At 41.3% G+C, this 19895-nt stretch overlaps 1 protein-coding gene across 6 annotated transcripts in view; it reads right to left on the bottom strand.

The window, feature by feature from the left end:
* The window catches only part of TJP2 (tight junction protein 2), a 122339-nt gene that overhangs the window by 23291 nt on the left and 79153 nt on the right, over positions 1–19895 (bottom strand). For 5 of the 6 annotated variants that reach the window (XM_037495177.2, XM_037495174.2, XM_054689115.1 and 2 more), the window contains 9 exons: positions 15941–15994; positions 13477–13601; positions 11964–12066; positions 9721–10282; positions 5038–5141; positions 4254–4407; positions 1825–1933; positions 1591–1721; positions 144–210 (listed from right to left, as the gene is read on the bottom strand). In XM_037495177.2, coding sequence (XP_037351074.1) covers positions 144–210; positions 1591–1721; positions 1825–1933; positions 4254–4407; positions 5038–5141; positions 9721–10282; positions 11964–12066; positions 13477–13601; positions 15941–15985 — 1400 coding nt within the window. In that variant the 5' untranslated portion in view covers positions 15986–15994. Of the gene's footprint in view, positions 1–143; positions 211–1590; positions 1722–1824; positions 1934–4253; positions 4408–5037; positions 5142–9720; positions 10283–11963; positions 12067–13476; positions 13602–15940; positions 15995–17785; positions 17902–19895 lie in introns of those variants that run through there. The other variant, XM_037495175.2, reaches the window with a different exon arrangement.

Genomic DNA, 19895 nt, shown 5'->3' with positions numbered 1-19895 from the left:
CTGCTAATACTTTCTCTTTCTTGTAAATAGGGTAGGCAAAATCACCATCTGTAATTTTAAAATACCATTTTATAAATTTTAGTTAAGGAGACAGAGCTGTGTGGAAGAAGAAAAGGGGAAAAAAGAGTGGCTGAAATACATACCCATAAATGGCTTCATCTTCAGCACTAGGACGAAGAAAAGTTCTTGGGGCTGCCTTTGGTTGAGAAGCTATGATTAAAAAACATTTATTTTTATCAACCTGGACTAACAGGAGTTTGTCTATAAACATTAATATGACAAAATCCAAAAACATTTCAAGTCTGTACCTTACACTATACATATGTCATCACTCAAACAAAAGTAAGTTTTTAAAATAAAGTTTAAAGTTTAATTTTAAGGCATTAGTAGGTACCCATGGTTTCTCAAAATAAAGGAGAGATGAACCTCCAAAATGCAAGGTGCATAATCACATACACAGAAATTGGCATTTTGGATAACTTTTTAAAAATCATATAAATAATGCTGTTTTTTAAAAGTGCAATGCTTATGCAAGTAAGATCACGATGATAATTGTAGGGTGATAAGGGCAAGGCTAGGAGAATGGGGTAGTGTGCTAAGCGCATATTTATTATTTTCCTGTTTTAACTGGATGGCATCCTCAGGTGTATGTTACCACACCACACTCACCACGTATTTAACCTTTGTTCTAGGTTTCACAGAGGATGCTCCTAAGACCCTAGAAATTTCAAGCATGTCTTTTATATGCTAATGATGACTGGTGCCTAGGAATGACAAACCAAGGCATGACTAAGGGTTAAAATTTTCAAACACCTTTCCCCCAAACTCTGAAGAGTAGAGATGATGGAGCTTGAGCTCAACCACCAATGGTCAATGTTTTAATCAATTGTGCCTGCATAGTGAGAAGTCCATAAACCTTGAACCAAGTTCTGAGAGCTTCTGGGTGCTGGACATATTGAGGTGCTGGGAGGGTGACACATCTTGAGAAGACATGGAAGCTCTATACTCCTCCCCCATGCCTTGCTCTTCCTTCAGCTATTCATAAATTATATCCTTTAAAAAAATACCTCGTATAGTAAGTAAAGTGTTTTCTTTACTTACTGTTGAGTTCTATAGGTCATTCGAACAAATAATCAAACATGAAAAGTGGCTCAAGGAAATCCCAGATTTACAGCTGAGCATAGGCGGTGACCTGGGTCTGGCATCTGAAGTGGGGGATAACTGGGCCTTAACTTGCAGGTCTTTAGGTAGTCAGTGTCAGACGTGAACTCAATTGTAGGCCACCCAGTCAGTGTCTGGAGAATTCTAGAATTGATTATTGGGTGGAAGAAAAGCCCCACTCATTTCATGTCAGGAGTGTTGTAAGGAGAAGCAGTTCAGGCTGGATCAGGAATGGGAAGCAAAAGGACACCACCAACTAACTGAATATAACAAATGGGTCTAATTTATTGGCATATAAAAATATTCAATACCAAAAGTCCCTCCTCTATAATGAGAATTAAAAAAAAAAACTTTGCAGACTCTTTTCAGCTTGCCTCCAGAATTACCAAGCACAGATTCCTGAACACGGCTATTTAAAATGCACCTCACCTGGGGGTTCCTCTTGGTGTCGGGGTTCCTTGCTGATCTCAGTGCCAACGCCAACCGCAGTAGCAATGTCCCCAGTGGACTTGAATGGAGTAGGAGTGGCGCCCATCCTGGACCATCTGTCCTCTCTTGAACTTAAGCACACATCACGTTAATGTCTCACAATGTAACAGACTCACAAATAGGTATGTGTCCATGCACAGTGAGGTGTGCAAGGGGAAATACACATCAGCTTACTTTGGCCTTTCCTTCAGCTTTTCATTTGAAGAATGATAATCATAATCGGAATGCTGCTGCTGTCTCTCCTCTGGAGAAAACGATCGGTTTGACTCTATTTCTGAGACATCTGGTTTCAGAAATAAGAAAAGACTTAATAAAATATTTAAGACCTGCACCAGAAGTGACACTCTTCTCTGGGTAAGAAACATGGGAAAGGGAAGACAAGCTGACAGTAAAAGTGCTATTAGTCTAATTTTTGTCCCTTGGAAACAAATCTGATCATTTGAAGGGAAAGGCATGAATTAATAAAGAGGAAGTCAAATTCGGAATTTTAGGTTCTTCTCTCCCCACACTTTCCAACAATACTGTTACTAAGAGTCAGAATGAATTACTGGATCCTATACATATATGCTCATATTTATCACACAGACTAGTGCTTCTCAAGATTTAATGTACGTACAACCACTGGAAATGTTAGCATACAGTTGTTCTGAAGTGGGGCCTGAGATTCTGCAGTTCTATCAAGCTCCCTGGTGACATTGAGACTGTGGGTGGACTGAGAGCCTCACTCTAAATAGCAAGGAAATAAACTATAAGCTCCAGACATGCTGGATTATTTCTCATGTTCCCTTTGTTTACCTGTACTGTACTCACTATACTCACTATACTCACTATACTCACTCACTGTACTCACTGTACTCAGTAGTAACCAACTGATTATATTTTTGATGTCATGGAAATTAAACTAGGTTATAAAACATTATCCTGTTAAAAACCAACCAATCCTTTAAACTTTGAGGAGTTGTCATAGCTGACCTCTTCAGTCTCACCCTTCACTCCTATGCAGGGTATTTCAGTAAATCCGCCTTTTCTGTTCTCTAGATAGATAGATAGATAGATAGATAGATAGATAGATAGATAGATAACTAAAACTTTATGAAGTTAATCTCTTCTGTTTTGCACAAAGTAATACTAGACAGTTAACAGGAAATATCATGAATACTTACTGGCGATTTTTATAGATTTCATTTGGCCAATTATTTTAGGTACAATTCATATGCAACCACTGAATATAGCGTCACAAAAGAGAAGATGTGACACATTGCTCAGCAATGAATACACAATATTCAATCATTTTTATTATTATAGTGTCTACTCGTTTTAGCTATCCTCTATATTGCCTTCTCAGTTGGAAATAGCAGTAACCTTTTAAAACAACCACATGAGAAAGTCTAAGAATGAGCAATTTAGGGCCTCCCCTGGTGGCGCAGTGGTTGAGCGCTGGGCTGTGAAGCTGCCTGCAGCCTCTGCAGCGCCGGTTCGATCCCCGGCCCCCGGAGAGAGTCCCACATGGCATGACAGACCTCTACTGACGTGCCTGCTGCTCCCCTCAGCAGTGTATTTTATCAGTCTGCCTGTTCTGTTCCCCGCTCTGGCTCTGGTGAATTCTCTCACCCTCCTGCACTTCTGACTGTACCCAGTGCTTATATAAATAAATAAAGAAATCTTTAAAAAAAAAAAAAAAAGAATGAGCAATTTAAAAATGTTTTGGGGCCTCCCCAGTGGCACAGCAGTTGAGTGCTGGGTTGTGAAGCTGCCCGCAGCCTCTGCAGCGCCGGTTTGATCCCCGGCTGCTCCCAGGCCACCGGAGGAGGGTCCCACATGGGGCTCAGACCTCTCCTGCCGCCCACTGCACCCCTCAGCAGTGTACTTGGGTCCTTCTGCCTGCTCTGCTCCCCGCTCTGGCTCTGGTGAATTCTCTCACCCTCCCGCGCTTCTGACTGTACCCAGTGCTTGTATAAATAAATAAATAAATCTTTTTAAATAAAAAATAAAAATGTTTCGTTAATAGTTCTTTGAAATCCTCATATATACCCTTTTTTTTTAACCAATAAGTTTTAGCTTTAGTTGCCCAGAGTCCACTGAGACGCTAATTTACAAGTCAAGAGAATGCTGGAATTTCAAATTGAAAACTCAATTTCGACAATTTGATAAGAAAATAACAACCAGGGCCTCCCTGGCAGCACAAGGGATCAAGCATCGCACTATGGAGCAATTTGCAGCCTCTGCAGTATAAGCTCTATCCCAGGCTGGCCAGGGAGCAACCCACTTGGCGAGGCAGACCTCTCCTGTCTCGCCCACTGCTCCCCTCGGCAGTTTATTTCAGTCTGCCTGTTTTGTTCCCTACTCTCTGGTGAATCCTCTCACCTCCCACATGTCTGGCCTGTACCCCAGCTCTTGTATGCATAAACAAATAAATCTTTAAAAAAACAAAAAAAAAAAAATAACAACCAAACACTTATCTTTTGGAATGGGAGTTTAGAAGAGAAGCTTTCTTTAGAAATTTAACTGCTGGCTGGCTGGATGGCTATGCTAACTAGAGATGAGAATGTGGACCTAACAGCCTGCCTTGTTCCAGCTAAGTTTACAGCTTCCTCTCCCTTTACCTTCTATTTCGGAGTCACTGTCATTCAGCGATGGGATGTTGATCAGTGTCTGCTTGCTATCTCTCAACACCACTAGCTGGAGTTTTCCCCTTGACTTTTCTATCAGTTTTCGAGCATCCGTTAAAGACATATTCTCAGTTACAGTTCCATTTATCTGTGTTTATAAAAAATGAGATAATGTTATATGCAATACAGCTATTCACAGCAAAACAGAAAATTCTTATTCTACCCTTCTAAAATTTAAAGGTGTCATGCAACTAGTCAAACAGACACAGGTTTTAGGATGACTGCCTGCATAAAAATGAATTATCCTTTAAATTAAATATAGCCCTATGTGCTTAGATCTCAAATACCGGCGTGAGAGATCTGTAGTAGTATACTTAAGTTACTGTTAATTTATTTAACTTCCAAGCTCTAGATGAAGGCTTGGTTTACCACTGGAACGTGTTTCTTAACTGGAGAGGTTTACACAAACTATTAAATATTCAGCATTCATATACCACCAACTCTCCCTCTCATCTTTCCTTAGTTTAGAGAATAGGAGCTTAAACATTAAATAAACAAAGAAGAAAAAAGTATTCATTGATGACTAAAAAAAAAAAAAACAAAAAAACACTAACATTTATTACAAATCTCCAAGTCTGGCTTTTCTATAAAGCTTTCTCAGTCGGCTGATTTTCCCAGCCTTTGTCATAAAGTTTGACTTTGTTGGCACTGGCATACAGCCTACAAGCCAAGCATGAAAGTGTTGCTCTTTAATTGTCCTTTGCCCTGGTCCACCCACCTTGAGAATGATGTCCCCTTCGTGCAAGTTGCCATCTTTAGTTGCCAGACCTGTTCTGGTCATTTCCTTTATGAAGATCTGACTCCCAAGCCTGAGGCCATACTCTAAGAGGCAAACATAAACATATTTATTTCACCAACCTGTTCTGAAAACTTAATCTAGTTTTTCGGGTTATTTCAAAATATTTATGAAAGATTAATTTTGCACTTTATAAGACAACAGGTCTGGATACAACAACAAAGTCAATGTCATGAAAAAGAGACAGTCAAACTGTTCTTGATAAAAAGACACTTACAGCCAAATGCAGTGCATGGACTTTCCCTAGATTGGAGATCCAAACTGGAGTGGGAATGGTTATGACTCTGAGCAAATACAAAATGAATGTACTGGGCCTCCCCGGTGGCGCAGCGGTTGAGCGCTGGGTTGAGAAGCTGCCCGCAGCCTCTGCAGCGCCGGTTCCATCCTCGGCTGCTCCCCGGCCACCGGAGGAGGGTCCCACATGGCGCACAGACCTCTCCTGCCGCCCGCTGCTCCCCTCAGCAGTGTACTTCAGTCCTTCTGCCTGCTCTGCTCCCCGCTCTGGCTCTGGTGAATTCTCTCACCCTCCCACGCTTCTGACTGTACCCAGTACTTGCATAAATAAAAAAATACATAAATAAATAAAATAAATCTAAAAAAAAAATGAATGTACCATATTAAAAAGGATAATCATGCGCATTTTCTTAAGTGTGATAATGGTACTATAGTTATACAGGAGAATGCTCTTATCCTAGTAAGGTATCTGCCTAAATATGTAGTGGAAAAGGGTCACATTGCCTACAACTCACAAGCTGTTCCCAAAACCGCTGTGGGGGTGGGGAGTGGGGAAGAGGGAGTAAGGGAAAAGAGGAGGAAGAGAAAGCAAATGTTGCAAAATATTAACAAATGGTAACACTAGGTGAAGGCTATATGAGTATTTGCTATAAAATTAATACTTTTCAAAATAAAATATTGGAGGAAAAAAGGCAGTTTAGTACATCTTAATAAGCTTGTTCTGCCCACAATGCAGTTGCCTACAGGAAGACACAACAAATAGCACAACCTTCATCTGTAACAATGCAGACTGTTTGGCATTAAAAAAAAAAAAAAAAATACAGTGTGTACAGAAAGGGACGAATAAGCCAGACAAAGTGATAAAAGTATTTAACCAAAGCCAGCATTGCTTTTGGAGGTTGGAACTTTGATTTTCTTTTAAAAGAAAAACACTGAATTCACTACTACTGTATTGTAATGTAAAAATATTCTATTGTAATACTTTAAATATTTTAAATATTACTAAGACTATTTTGATTTTACTTATTAAATCTGTAAAAATGTGTATCTGAAGGATGACTTTGGATGATTTTAAAAAGTTCTCACAATCTAGCAGGTTTTCAAAGAGGCACAAATTTTATGAGTTGTTCTGGGCTGAAAATCTTGTAGTTCCAAATCAAACTAGTTTTCTACCATTTAGAAAAGTAATGGAGTAGATGCTTTAGTGACGATAGCAAGTTAGATTCAGATCTTAGACAACGATTGCGTGTCAAAACCTACCCCCACCCACTTTAGGAAGCGGTAGCTTAAGAAAGAGTGGGTAAGTTTGTGTCTTCTTTCCTGGATGGCAATTCCCCGTGCCCTAACACTCTCACAGTCCAGGACAGAAGGCAAAGACAAGTTTGAGCTGTAACTTCTTTCTCATATATCAATTCCTTTAACCTCTTAAAAACTGCAGTCCTGTAAGCTTGTAAACAGATTTTATTAGTCTTTATGCAGACATGTCTTAAACAAAGAAAAATATCTGTTGACCAGTTTCTAAGAATTTACCAGCAAAGTTACTTAGTGTCCCTGAATAATAATAGCTGGCCGTATGAAAGATCCATCTTTCCCTTAATCAAATGCAGATCTTGGCCACAGCCAGATTTCTTAAAAGGGCCTCCCCGGTGGCCGCAGCGGTTGGGCGCTGGGTTGCGAAGCTGCCCTCAGCCTCTGCAGCGACAGTTCTATCCCCGGCCGCCGGGCAAGGGCCCCACATGCTGCTGCTGCCCGCTGCTCCCCTCTCCTGCTGCCCGCTGCTCCCCTCAGCAGTGTATTTCGTCAGTCTGCCTGTTCTGTTCCCCGCTCTGACTCTGGTGAATTCTCTTACCCTCCCACGCTTCTGACTGTACCCATTGCTTAAAAAAAAAGTTTGATACACCTCTAGCCAGAGACAGTAAAATTGTCTCAAAAAAGGATTAGCCCCTTTTCCTCTTAATAGTATTACTAAGACCACACATGGACTTGGGCAGTCTCTGAGGACAATGTCTTCAATGTATGGGTCACAATCAGTTAGGGAGTCCTGAAATCAATTTTATGAGTTGCAATCATCACTTTTAAATTTAATGTAATAGAACCTCTCATGCCTTACAGAGTAAGTATTTTCCATGAATACGTGTTCAGGTTTCTGATATTTAGGTACATTCATGACTGCAAGATGAGGTTCTTTCTGTAGCAGAAGGGGGTGACAAAGAAATGGGGGGGGAAAGAAAGTGAGGAGGTGAAGTACCTCTAAGCACAGCCTTAGATAACTCACTTGGGGTACACATCCTACTGAATGGGCATCTGTAGGGTAAGGTAAAAAGTATCAGGCTTTTCTGCCCTCCTGCCATTAGGATAGATGAGGGAACCCTGTGGTCCTCAATGCATGCCTGATGGCGGGCACCTGTAGTGGGTACATCTGGGCCAAGACTGGGCTTTTAAGGGCGGCATCACGGGGACACCAGCAGAAGCCGAGAGAAGAGAAGCCAAGAACGAAGCAGAAGCAGAGAACGAAGCAGAAGCAGAGAGACTGCGAGAGAAGGCCAGAGAGCCCAGATAGAGTGAAGACTTGCCTGCCAGCCTCCCAACAACCCCCCGCCCCAGCACCCTTACCTGCCATGTACCTGGTAAATCCCAATAAAAGCCTGCAAAACCACCAAGGGCTCCATGACTCCTCCTTTACCTGGTCTGCATGGGATGATAGAAAACCTGCACTGTGTCCATCCTACCCCTACAGCATCAGACCTCTCTAAAGCTCATACCAAACCATCTTTCTCAAAATATCTCAATCAGGAAGCAGAATGTCTTTTACTCTGCAATTCTTTAGGGCTAATGAATATGTTATTATCAGTGGTTATAAAGATTTATAGAATCCTACAACCTCCTAAGATGCACATTCCTCAGAAGTAGTGCAATCCTAACTTTCCCCTGTATTTTGTGGAACTGGATTCCAGACACCCCATTACTCATATCTTTGCATGATTCTTCGGTCATGTCAACAGGTGCCTAGCTCTGTAACTCAACTCTTTATACTTCTCTAGAAGCACCAGAGGAAACAAACAGGCTCACCCGATAAGCTATTTTAATTATAATTCCAAACTTGAAAAAGCAAGAAGTCTTTCACTTTGCATTCTTGGGTGCTCTTAGTCTCTTTTCCTCTTTGAAGAAGAAGAATTTGAAAACAAAAGGATATATAAGATACATTACAAAGAATTTAAAGTCAGAAGCCAAGAGACAATGTGAGGAATAAATCACACTGGTCTTTAAAGCCCTGTTTATTCTCATCCTTATCTCCTTCCCTCTATTTCTAGGACAGTTTGAATTTGAGCTCTTCTAGTTACTTACTAGCTTCAAAATAGAGGTGGGTTACATTCACTGGTCTCTTTCAGAATTCTCACCTATAATCTTCAGATACTACTAGCTTCCAAAATTTTGGATGTGATTAAGTGTGCACAGGTACTGTGAGAACATGCAGATCGCACAGCCCAGGTGAGAGCCATCTCATCCAGGGGCATACAAACATCTCTGTGCCTTAGTATTCCCACCTGTTAAGACAGGAATGATGTCTCCTACCTGTCACACAGGGTTCTGGTGAGGATTAAATGAGACTATTTACTGAGCACAGGCCCAGGCATAGAGCAAAATTCAATCATGAGGGCCTCCCTGGTGGCGCAGCGGTTGAGCACTGGGTTGCAAAGCTGCCCACAGCCTAAGTGCCGGTTCGATCCCCGGCTGCTCCCGGGCCACTGGAGGAGGGTCCCGCATGGCGCGCAGACCTCTCCTGTCGCCCGCTGCTCCCCTCAGCAGTGTACTTCGTCAGTCTGCCTGCTCTGCTCTCCGCTCTGGCTCTGGTGAATTCTCTCACCCTCCCGCACTTCTGACTGTACCCAGTGCTTGTATAAATAAATAAATAAATAAATATTTAAAAAAAAATTCAATAATGATAAGTTGGAGTACTGTTCTCTGGTGTGCTTTCATCAATTTAAGATACTCCAGGCCCATCAGGAGAGCTTTGTTAACACACAGACTCCAGGGACCCACCCCGGTGTTTCCGATTCGGTGCGGCCTAAGATGCTCCATAGCTACAGGTGGTACTTATTATGTTGCTCATGGAACCACTGGCCTAGTAGTTTAAGGCTCAATTTCTGCAGCCCATGCAACTTCAATGTGGAAATCAGTAAGATTTTCTGTTCCTCAGCTTTCTTGTCTATCAAATCAAGATGTAAGAGTAACATCCCCAGGAGGCAGTTATGAGGATGAAAATGAGATAAACTACACAGAACATTTAGGTCAGTGCTTGGTGCATGGCAAGTCCCAGATAAGAGTCAGCTATTATTACTCTAAGTGTTTTTCTTCATCAAGGATGACTACCTTCATTTGCTTTGCTCTTCATCAGAAGAACGCCGATGGGCCTGTCTGGGTCCGACTGGCCTGGCCGGCCCCTCGGCTCGGGGCTGGGGCTGCGGGAGTGGAGGTGCTCATGACTGCGGCTCCGGGACACCTCGTACCGGGTATGGTGCTGGGCCCTACGGCCATACTCCACCTCTGGGCTGTAGACCCGGTCATAAGCCGGGTCATAGTCGATGCTCCGGCCGCGGCTCCGCTCGCGGGCTCGCCCATAGTCATCGTGGTCCAGGCCCCGCTCCAGGCTCCGGCCGCGACTACGCTCTCGGTAGTCATCGTGGTCCAGGCCCCGCTCCAGGCTCCGGCCGCGGCTATTGGAGGGTCCCGGCCTGGACCTCACCCTCTCGGGGCTCTCGTCCCAGCTGCGGCTGCGCTCACCGTGGCTGCTGCGCCGGCTCCTCTCGCTGTATCCGCTGTGCGCACTTCTGCCATCAAACTCATCCATCACCTCAAAACCCCGGTCATCCTCACCCACCCGAGGGCTGCCCTGCGGCGGGGCCAGCTGGACCTTCCGGGGCCTCTTGACCACCTATCACCAAAACAAACAGTGGCAAGGCGGACAGTCAAAATCAAACGTGGAGTATTTAGTGGCTAAGAGCCCTGTTCTCATTCCAATAAAACTGCCTGACCCTCCCAACTTCCAAGCTAGGGTTTTTTCCCTGAAAACCAGGGACCTCACTGAGTTGCGAGTAAATTAAGACAATGAGTATTAAGTTTTCAGCACAGTGCCTCCCAACAAGCCAATAACTAGAGTAGCTCCCAAACCCCCTTCTACTCAGGGTACAAGAGGCACCAAGGGACTTAAAAATCACTACATTATAAAAGTGCAAATGCAGAATGTGAAACATTCTATGTACAGCCCCCTAGCTTCTTCCAAAAGTCAATGTTACTGAAAAGCAAGATGGGAGAGGGTGGAGGAAAGCTTCCTTCCAGAGTAAAAGGAACTAAAGAGGTAAGAACCAATGAGTACGGGCGTCCCTGGTGGTGAAAGGGTTTAAGCACGGCACTATGAAGCAATCAGCAACCTCTGCAGCACAAGTTTGATCCCCAGCCAGCCAGGGATCAGCAACCTCTGCAGTACAAATTCCATCCCCAGCCAACTAGGGAGCAACTCACATGGCACGCAGACCTCTCCTGTCTCGCCAGGTGCTCCCCTCAGCAGTGTATTTCAGTCATTCTGCCTGTTCTATTCCCCACTCTGTCTCTGGCGAATCCTCTCATGGCCCCACGCCCCCGCCCCAGCATCTCTGGCCTGTGGCCCTGCTTTTATGACTAAATAAATAAATCTTTAAAAAAAAAAAAAAAGAACCAAAGAGTAGAGTTTGATTTGATCCTGGATGGGGAAGGGAAAAGTCTATCAGACACCTGGGGATATGGATTGGATATTAGGTGATATTTTAGAATTATTATTAATTTTCTGAGCTAGAATAATTGCAGTAGAGTTAAATTGAAATGTCTTATTTAGGACACACATAAGCAGCATATGTATGTAAGCATCCTCCATATTGTTCACTAAACAGATATTTATATACATAGAAAGCACTAGTAAAGATGGCAAAATATTAACATTATAGAAGATATGTATTTATTACACTAATTGTTCCATTTTTCTTTCTGTTTGAAAATCTTCATAATATGAAGTTAAAAACAAACAGCTCATGGCCAGTCCATCTCCCTAGCCCTGTCCTTAAACAGTGCTTAAAAGAAGTACTGTTTGTGTATCCACTTGTCCTTGCAGCTCTGACTGGCTCCCTGGCTAAGTGACATCTGTCTCACAGCTGCTTCTCACCAATGTGTGCGGAATGAATCAGTGGACACATTAAGTGTATGCTACAGACTGCTACTGTCTCCTAGGAAATTCTATTACAATATATCTTGTTTAGACCTTTCCAAATAAGGTTTTTGTGCTGAAATTGTTTCTAAATAAATGCTGTTTTACCTGTGTTCTCAATTCAGTTAATGCTCTTAAGGAATAATCATCTAACCTGGCTCTGAAGGCAAACTCAGTCAGATCAGATAATCATTGATCTTAAGAAGATAGGAGGAAGAGGAAAGGAAGACAGTAATGTATTACTTATACATCTTTATATCAAAACATCACCCATAAATTATGCAATTCTGTCAAATGCTTAAAAGCAAGTGGTAATTTTTTTTCTGGCCACAAAAACAAAATGCTATCAAGGTGAGGTGGAAGTAAACCCAGCACTTACAATAGCAGCAATCTTCCCAGTATTTCTCAGCTGCTGAACTGCAAATGAATGGAGCACATTTTCCATGGAGGTGCCGTTAACCATGACCACCCTGTCATTTTCTCTGCAAACAACAAATAAAAAGTAATACTGACACTGTAAATTATTTACTTAGGAATAAATAGAATCAGCAAATGGCCCTGAAATGCTATTGAAGGTCTGTGTGTGTTTACTCCCCAAGTTTACTCAGCCAACCCAGTTGAGCTCTTCTGAAGAAGGAACCCAGAAGCCACTCAGCGCATTATTGACAGCTGACACTGGAAACCAGCTAAGGAAAAGGGCCCAAACCACAGGGTCCCCTAGGAGACAATAGCAACGAGGTCTGGGCAGAAAAGGAATTCTGCATCAGATCCTCCTCACCCGACATGCACCACGGGCTTCAGGAAGTCTGGTGCAAATACACCAGAGTAAGTGTATTTCTACCTGTGCTTTTTTTGGAAGCTTGCTTCAGATTAAGAAATTTGGGGTTCACAATATTCTCTTACTTTATCCCATCCCCAAAATTATTTTACAATTCCACATTGCTCTCTATGTAAAACACTACTAATTTGGATAGAAACTTGATATATCAGAACAAGCTCAACTTTTGAACAGCTGGTCAAGCAGTCTTAGAGTCTGCCCTGAGAAATTATTCTGGGAAAACTCAGGCATGCATCATTTAAAAAGGCACTCTCTCTACAGACCAGAAGGCTAGCAATTGGCAAGCCCATGTTCTCATGTAGAGAATTTCCCCAATTTCTACAACCCTCTCATAAATCAGATAATCTTTAAATCAGAATGTCCTCATTAAATTCTTAATGATGATAAATTAAAATAAACATTAATAGTGTTGATAGTATGGGCCTCCCTGGTGGTGCAAGGGGTTAAGACGCAACCTATGAAGCTATCCGCAGCCACTGCAGCACGAGTTCGATCCCCGGCCAGGGAGGTGACCCACATGCTGCAGCAGACTTCTCCTAATTTGCTCGCTGCTCCTCTCAGCAGTGTATTTCAGTTAATCCGCCTGTTCTGGTCCCCACTCTGTCTCTGGTGAATCCTCTCACCCCCCGGCACCTCTGATTGTACCCAGTTCTTGTATATATAAATAAATCTTTAAAAAAGAAAATAGTGTTGAGTAGATACTGGGGGTGGAAGGGTGGGGAGTGAAGCAGACCAATTTTATACTCCATATTCAGAGATGATTCCCAAGCCCAGGATTGATAGTTATGACAGTCGTAACTGTCTCCCAATGGAACAGACTGTTCTCCAGCCAAAGTGAGGATGTTCCCAAAGGTTTGGGCTTTGTTAAAACATGATGCGTTGAGGTCTCAAATACACTGAAAGACATTTCTACATATAAAAGTTCTTTTTTATAATGGTTTCGTGTTTTTTTTTTTTTTTTTTTTAGTTTCAAAAGTGAACACCACCCAAAGCACCCTGTCTTGGGTTCAACATGGGGAGGACAGGGGCTGAGGGCAGAGAGGAGGACACTCACTGAAGCAGCCCATCAGCAGGCCCGCCCTGGAGCACATCAGAAATGACGATTGACGTTTCTCCATTTTCAAAGTGGGGGTTGTCTCTGCCTCCGGATACTGCAATTCCAAATCCTCTTTCAGGATGCTGTTCATTGGTGGTGAGAGAAAAGTACAAAAATCCTTCCATACATGGCTTTCAGCATTTATTACAAGCACTCAATAAAATAAAAGTCATGCAAATAACCAAAGACAGTTCAGGAACTTACAGAAACAAATGAGAAGCAAAATAAAGCCTCATCATGGTTAGCTGACAGGTTTATAAAAGGAAATTCCTTATCTAACAGAAACAGCCTTGTAAAAGCTGAAAAAGATTAATAGCACAGACTGGAGTAATCAGCAGAAGCTGGCAGGAGGTGGAAAATAATGAATTTTGTCCAAACTGGATATGATATTCCAATCATGATTGCACCTATCCTTAGCATGCTGGCCTGACCTGGAAAGCCTCAGATACAACTGAATCTGTGCTAAATCTGTATTTTTAAAATATACCTTTAACTTCAGATTAGGTGAGTTTAGTGGTTTCATTTTAATATAGGGCAAAAAAAGAAGTAATTGAATTTTAAAGACAAAATATTAAATCCAAACACAAATTTAGTGTTCATGGTGGTAAGAAATCGTATGAGAGAGCAAAGCACTTAACCCTTTCCTATGTAAGAGTCCTGTCCATATAAGACTAGAGTCTAACAGTGAACTCAGATAACACATAATCCTAATTCATTTCAGTGTTTAAAAAAGCTAAGATCCTGGTAGGACAGACCTCTCCTGTCTCACCTGCTGCTCCTCTCAGCAGTGTATTTCATCAGTCTGCCTGTTCTGTTCCCCGCTCTGTCTCTGGTGAATCCTCTCACCCTCCTGCACATCTGACCTGCACCCTGGATCTTGTATAAATAAATAAATCTTAAAAAAAAAAAAAGCTAAGTTCCTGGTTTCATCCATATGAGATGAGTATATGTGATGATATAACCCCAAACAGGGTTTAGTTATGTGACAATCTATTCAGAAAAATTTAAGACAATCCTTCCTCACAAGGAAAAGTTCACACATGGACCCAGTCTGCCAACTGACGACAAACAATTCCCAACACGAGACAGACAGCTTTGACCTGGGCAGCACCATCACTGCCTGCCTGATTTTACACAGAGGTAGGTCCACACTCTACACCAGGCCTAAAATATCTCTGACCTTTGTCAATTTGGGCTCCACAGCTCTAGGGGCATGTGAAATGCTGGCAGAAAGAGCACAGAGAAGAACCAGAAAGATGTCCAGAGAGAAAAGTAAGACTTAAAGGGGGAAACCCCTCAATGGAAGAAACTTGATTACTGCTCCAGAGGTCTGGGCACCTCAGCACTGACCCAGTGATGCTCTTTTTCTGCCTGAATACTTTAATAAACATTTCTTCAGGAACCAAATTTTCATTGAAGACATGGTTCGAGGTTGAGGGTTCTGAAGATCAAAGGAAATCTCCTTTTGTGGAATTTATAATCCCTCTAAGCAGTGAGGGAGACTTGAGGGACTCAGGGCAGGAATAAGACTTCTGTGGCTCATAAAAATCACAGCAAATGCTGGCCAAGGTAGCTTGACAAGACGGAGACTTCAGAAGCAGGTGTATAGTCCAAGTTCAGCTCAGGTGGACAAAAATCACTTTGAAACTCTTGTATTGAAGCTTACTTCCAGCAGGGCTAACACTTGCCATGCCTACCTTGAACCTTACTCACAGAATAGAAAGGAGAGGAGGTAACATCTATTAGGCAATAATTATTGGCTAAACCCCCTGTCCTGGAAGCTATTTATAGTATCTCATTTAATAAGAGAGGGAAATACCTGTGAGATCACTTTAAAACTTAAGTAAAATATATTACATGTAGTACTTAATCCCACTGGGGTGTGGGAACTTTTTTTTTGTGATTAATTCAACACCGTTTAGTATATTAGGGTTGGAATAAAGAATATAACCCAGGGCCTCCCTTGGTGGCGCAGCGTTTGAGAGCTGGGCTGCAAAGCTGCCCACAGCCTCTGCAGCGATGGTTCGATCCCCGGCAATGCTTTTAAATTAAGTTTGGACTTAAAACCACTGAGGGAGTGATAGGATACATGTGATGTAATTAAAATGATAAAAGGTACAGAAGCTACTTCAACTTCCTTAAACAGTCCATTCCTCTCCATTTTCACTTTTTTCCATTAACTGTTCTGTCTGAAAAATAGGTGAAAGCACTAAATTAACTTCTAAAATTTTCTACATTTTAAGAGTTCACCAAATACTAACATAGCGTGCAAACCTTTGTTAATATGGTAATTATTGCCAGCTCTAACCAACAGTCATCGACCACCTCAAGGGGAAAAATTGTGTTTAGGAAAAATAAATACGATCCATGACGGTAAATTCAAGAACACGACTATAGCATAAATGTAACGTGAAACACTCACCCTTTGTATGGTCACAGTGTACTGCTCCCATATCAGTTCTTCCATGCCTGGGGCCTGTTTTAAAACAACCAAAACCAACTTGATTAAAACCATATCAATGCTAGGAATAAAACTATAATTCAAAATACCTCAATATAAAGTCTAGCTCACATATTCTACATACCAAAAACGTTGATTTTTTAAGGAATGTTAAGCTACATACTCTCTTTTTCTTTTTAAGCTACATATTTTCCAACATACTCTCTTTCATTAAATGGCAGTCTGAACAAAACCGGAAAATTCATGAAATCACAGTGAGAGATATACACTTAAAAAAATGAAGTATCGGGCCTCCTTGGTGGCGCAGGTGGTTGAGTGCCACGCTGTGAAGCTGTTTGCAGCCTCTGCAGCATGGGTTCGATCCCAGCTGGCTGGCGAGAATCCCACATGGTGTGGCAGACCCCTCCTGTCTTGCCCGCTGCTCCCCTGAGCAGTGTGTTTCATCAGTCTGCCTGTTCTGTTCCCGCTGTCTCTGATGAATCCTCTCACCCTCCCACACATCTGGCCTGTACCCTAGCACTTGTATAAATAAAAATAAATCTTTTTAAAAAAATGAAGTATTGAGGGGCCTCCCTGGTGGCGCAAGGGGTTAAGACGCAGCACTATTAAGTTACCCACAGCCACTGCAGTATGTGTTCGATCCCTGGCCAGGGAGGTGACCCACAGGTGAAGCAGACCGCTCCTGACTTGCCCAGTGCTCCCCTCAGCAGTGTATTTCAGTCGATCTTCCTGTTCTGTTCCCCACTCTGTCTCTGGTGAATCCTTTCACCCTCCACACCTCTGGCCTATACCCCAGTTCTTGTATGCATAAATAAATAAATCTTCAAAAAAAATGAAGTATTGAGTTTTGAGTCCTTTTGTTATCACCATTGCAAAACACTGTCATAATAAATTTCCTTTTTAAAAAATCTGAATAGTTTCAAACATACTTTTTTTAAAAAAAATTTAACTACTCTCCTCTCTTCCTGTGAAAGTTGACCTTCAAGGCAAGGCACCTGTGACTTTATCACAGTTTTCTGTTTTGTTTTGTTTTTTAAGATTTATTTATTTATGCATACAAGAACTGGGGTACAGGACAGAGGTGTGGGAGGTGAGAGGATTCACCAGAGACAGAGTGGGGAGCACAACAAGCAGATCTACTGACATGCACTGCTGAAGGGAACAGCAGGTGAGATGGGATAGGTCTGCTGTGCCATATGGGTCACCTACCTGGGGGGGTGGGCGGGGTGTCTTGTGCAGGGGGACGGGGGTGGAACTTGTGCTGTAGTGGTTGCTGATAGCACTGATTTCAATCCCTGCACCACCAGGGAGGCCATATCACAGAAAATTTTTAATGTGTAATCTGTAAGATCCCTTTTCTCCACCTGTATCACATACATCTCTTTGTGTAGAAGAAAATGCCTGTATGAAATAACCCCCTGAGCTCCCCTTTATGAAAACATTCCAAAATAGATGTTTGAAAAACTTGAAAATGGAGGATATCATTTTAAAAATAATAATGATCCATTAAACGCAGATTACCTTTATAAGGAAATCCTCAAAGGCTAGAAAGTCCAAAGAAGCTCAAAGTCAGAGAGAAAAGACACTGCTGACTGACTAAGGCATTTAAACATGAGCCTGGGGAAAGAGATAAACTGTAGGATCCCAAAATGTGGAGATCAGATCAGAGTGAATGTACTAGGGGGAAAAAATGCCTCTACAAAGATGAAGACAGCAGGGACACCCACGTCATCCTTGGCTCTGGGTAGAATGGAAATAATTAAAAGTATCCCCCTGGAGAATGCCAATAAACAGACATATACTCACACGGGTTAGGGACTGAGGTGGATACTAATGATGTGACCACACCCCTGAAAAACACTCCCACTCAAAATGGTTCTGCATTGGTAGCACCATCCACATACAGATATGGGAGGAAATGCCAGGTTTTTCCAAGGAACATACTAAAATGCAGGCTTCCAAGGATCCCCTGAAGAAGAGTTCACAATTTAAACACATAGATGGTAAAACATGTCATCATGAGTGATAGCCAGCAGTAACAAAAACCACAGAATCAAAGACCGTAAATAGTGGGGGCCTCCCTAGTGGCGCAAGGGGTTAAGAAGCAGCACTATGAAGCTATCCGCAGCCACTGCAGCATGAGTTCAATCCCCGAGTTCGATCCCCAGCCAGGGACCTAACCCACATGGTGCAGCAGACCTCTCCTGTCTTGCCTGCTGCTCCCCTCAGCAGTGTATTTCAGTAGATCTACCTGTTCTGCTCCCTACTCTGTCTCTGGTGAATCCTCTCACCCCCCACACCTCTGGCCTGTACCCCAGTTCTTGTATGCATAGATAAATCAATCTTTTTTAAAAAGACTGTAAATATTAAAAATATGTCCCAAACCAAAAAAAGTACATATATTATGTATGTACTTTTAAAAGTATTATGTACTTTAAAAGTATTATGTATGTATAAAAGTACATATATTATGTATCATCTGCTTATAAGGAATTAAAAGGGGAAAATGAAAGCATAATGGAAAAACAAGAGACCATAAAAAATGACAGAGCAAACCTGAAAAAAGCAAATACAGTTTATAGAAATGAAAAGATGATCACTGATTAGATAAATAATGATTTAAACCACATACTAGACACAGTTGAGAATAGTAATTAATGAATTGGAAAATAGGTGTGAAGAAATTACCCAGAATACAGCACAAAGTGTTTTTAAAAGTGGGAAATATTAAAGAGAAGTTAAGAGGTTTCACAAAGTGTCTACTTCGATTTCCCGAAAGGTAAGATTGCAGGAAAGGTGCAATACTTGAAGAAATAATGAGTTTTCCAGAATTGAAGACTTTCCAGGTTCAGGAAACTCAATACATCACCAACAAGATGAATTTTCAAAATAAAACAAAGCATGTTTAAACACATAGTGATTGCACTGTAAAAAAGATAGAGCCTCAAAGTAGCTAGACGAGATTAGTTTCAAAAGAACAGCCGTCTGAATGACAACCAACTTCTCAGCATCAATAATGGAAGCCTAAAGTTAATAGAATAATATCCTTAAAATATGTTTATTTGAAGGGTCAGAAAGGCATTTTTTTTGAAAAGTCAAAGAACTGAGACAGATTATCACAGATAAGCAATAAAAGAATTTTCAAAGGGGAAATTTCAGAAAGGAAAATAATCCCAGAAATAAGACTTAAGACACAATAAAGAATGTTAAGTATGCATACGTACTGGCTATGCACAACTATAGTAATAAAGTATAATATGTGAGAGTTCAAAAATCATAGGCTAGAACTAAAGCACTGGGCAACACAGTATAAAATCTTGAAAGTTTTTATCATGATTAAAGTATTCTAAATAATTTTATTTGAGGGTACAGTGAAGGTATTAAAGTTTATAAGCTAAAACTTCATGTAAAATTTTCTAATGTAACTATTAGTTAGAAACCAATAAGAGTTAAAAAACATAACTTCCAAGACAGCAGAAGAGTAAAATGAAAAAGCAAAAGTCAATCCAATAGAAGGTAAAGGAGGACAAAAGGGGAAATTTTTATAAAGCAGAGCAACCATAAAATACAGACATAGACTGTGGAAATTAATACAGAAGAATGATTTAAAAACATTGTCAGAATGGATTAAAAATAAGATGCAACTATATTGTAGTAACGAATAGCTAAAACATAAGGACACAAAGTAAATAAATCTAATTAGAGAATAAAGTCTTTCTGCATTTACTATGTACATATTAAAATAACTTAAGAAAAACTGTTTTACATTTAAGAATTTTTTAAATCAAATTTACATTTCTACACTTTTTTTTTTTGCAGTTTGTCATTGTTATTTTTTAGGCTTTATGTACCAACTGCCTTTTTTTTTTTTAAGATTTATTTATTTATTCATACAGGCACTGGGTACAGTCAGAAG

Source organism: Talpa occidentalis, unplaced genomic scaffold (assembly GCF_014898055.3).
Source record: "Talpa occidentalis isolate TD23 unplaced genomic scaffold, MPIMG_talOcc4v2.1 talOcc4.7, whole genome shotgun sequence".
In the NCBI taxonomy this organism is placed as follows: domain Eukaryota; kingdom Metazoa; phylum Chordata; class Mammalia; order Eulipotyphla; family Talpidae; genus Talpa; species Talpa occidentalis.
Note: the sequence above shows the minus strand (reverse complement) of the source record. Positions and strands in the feature narration are given on the sequence as shown.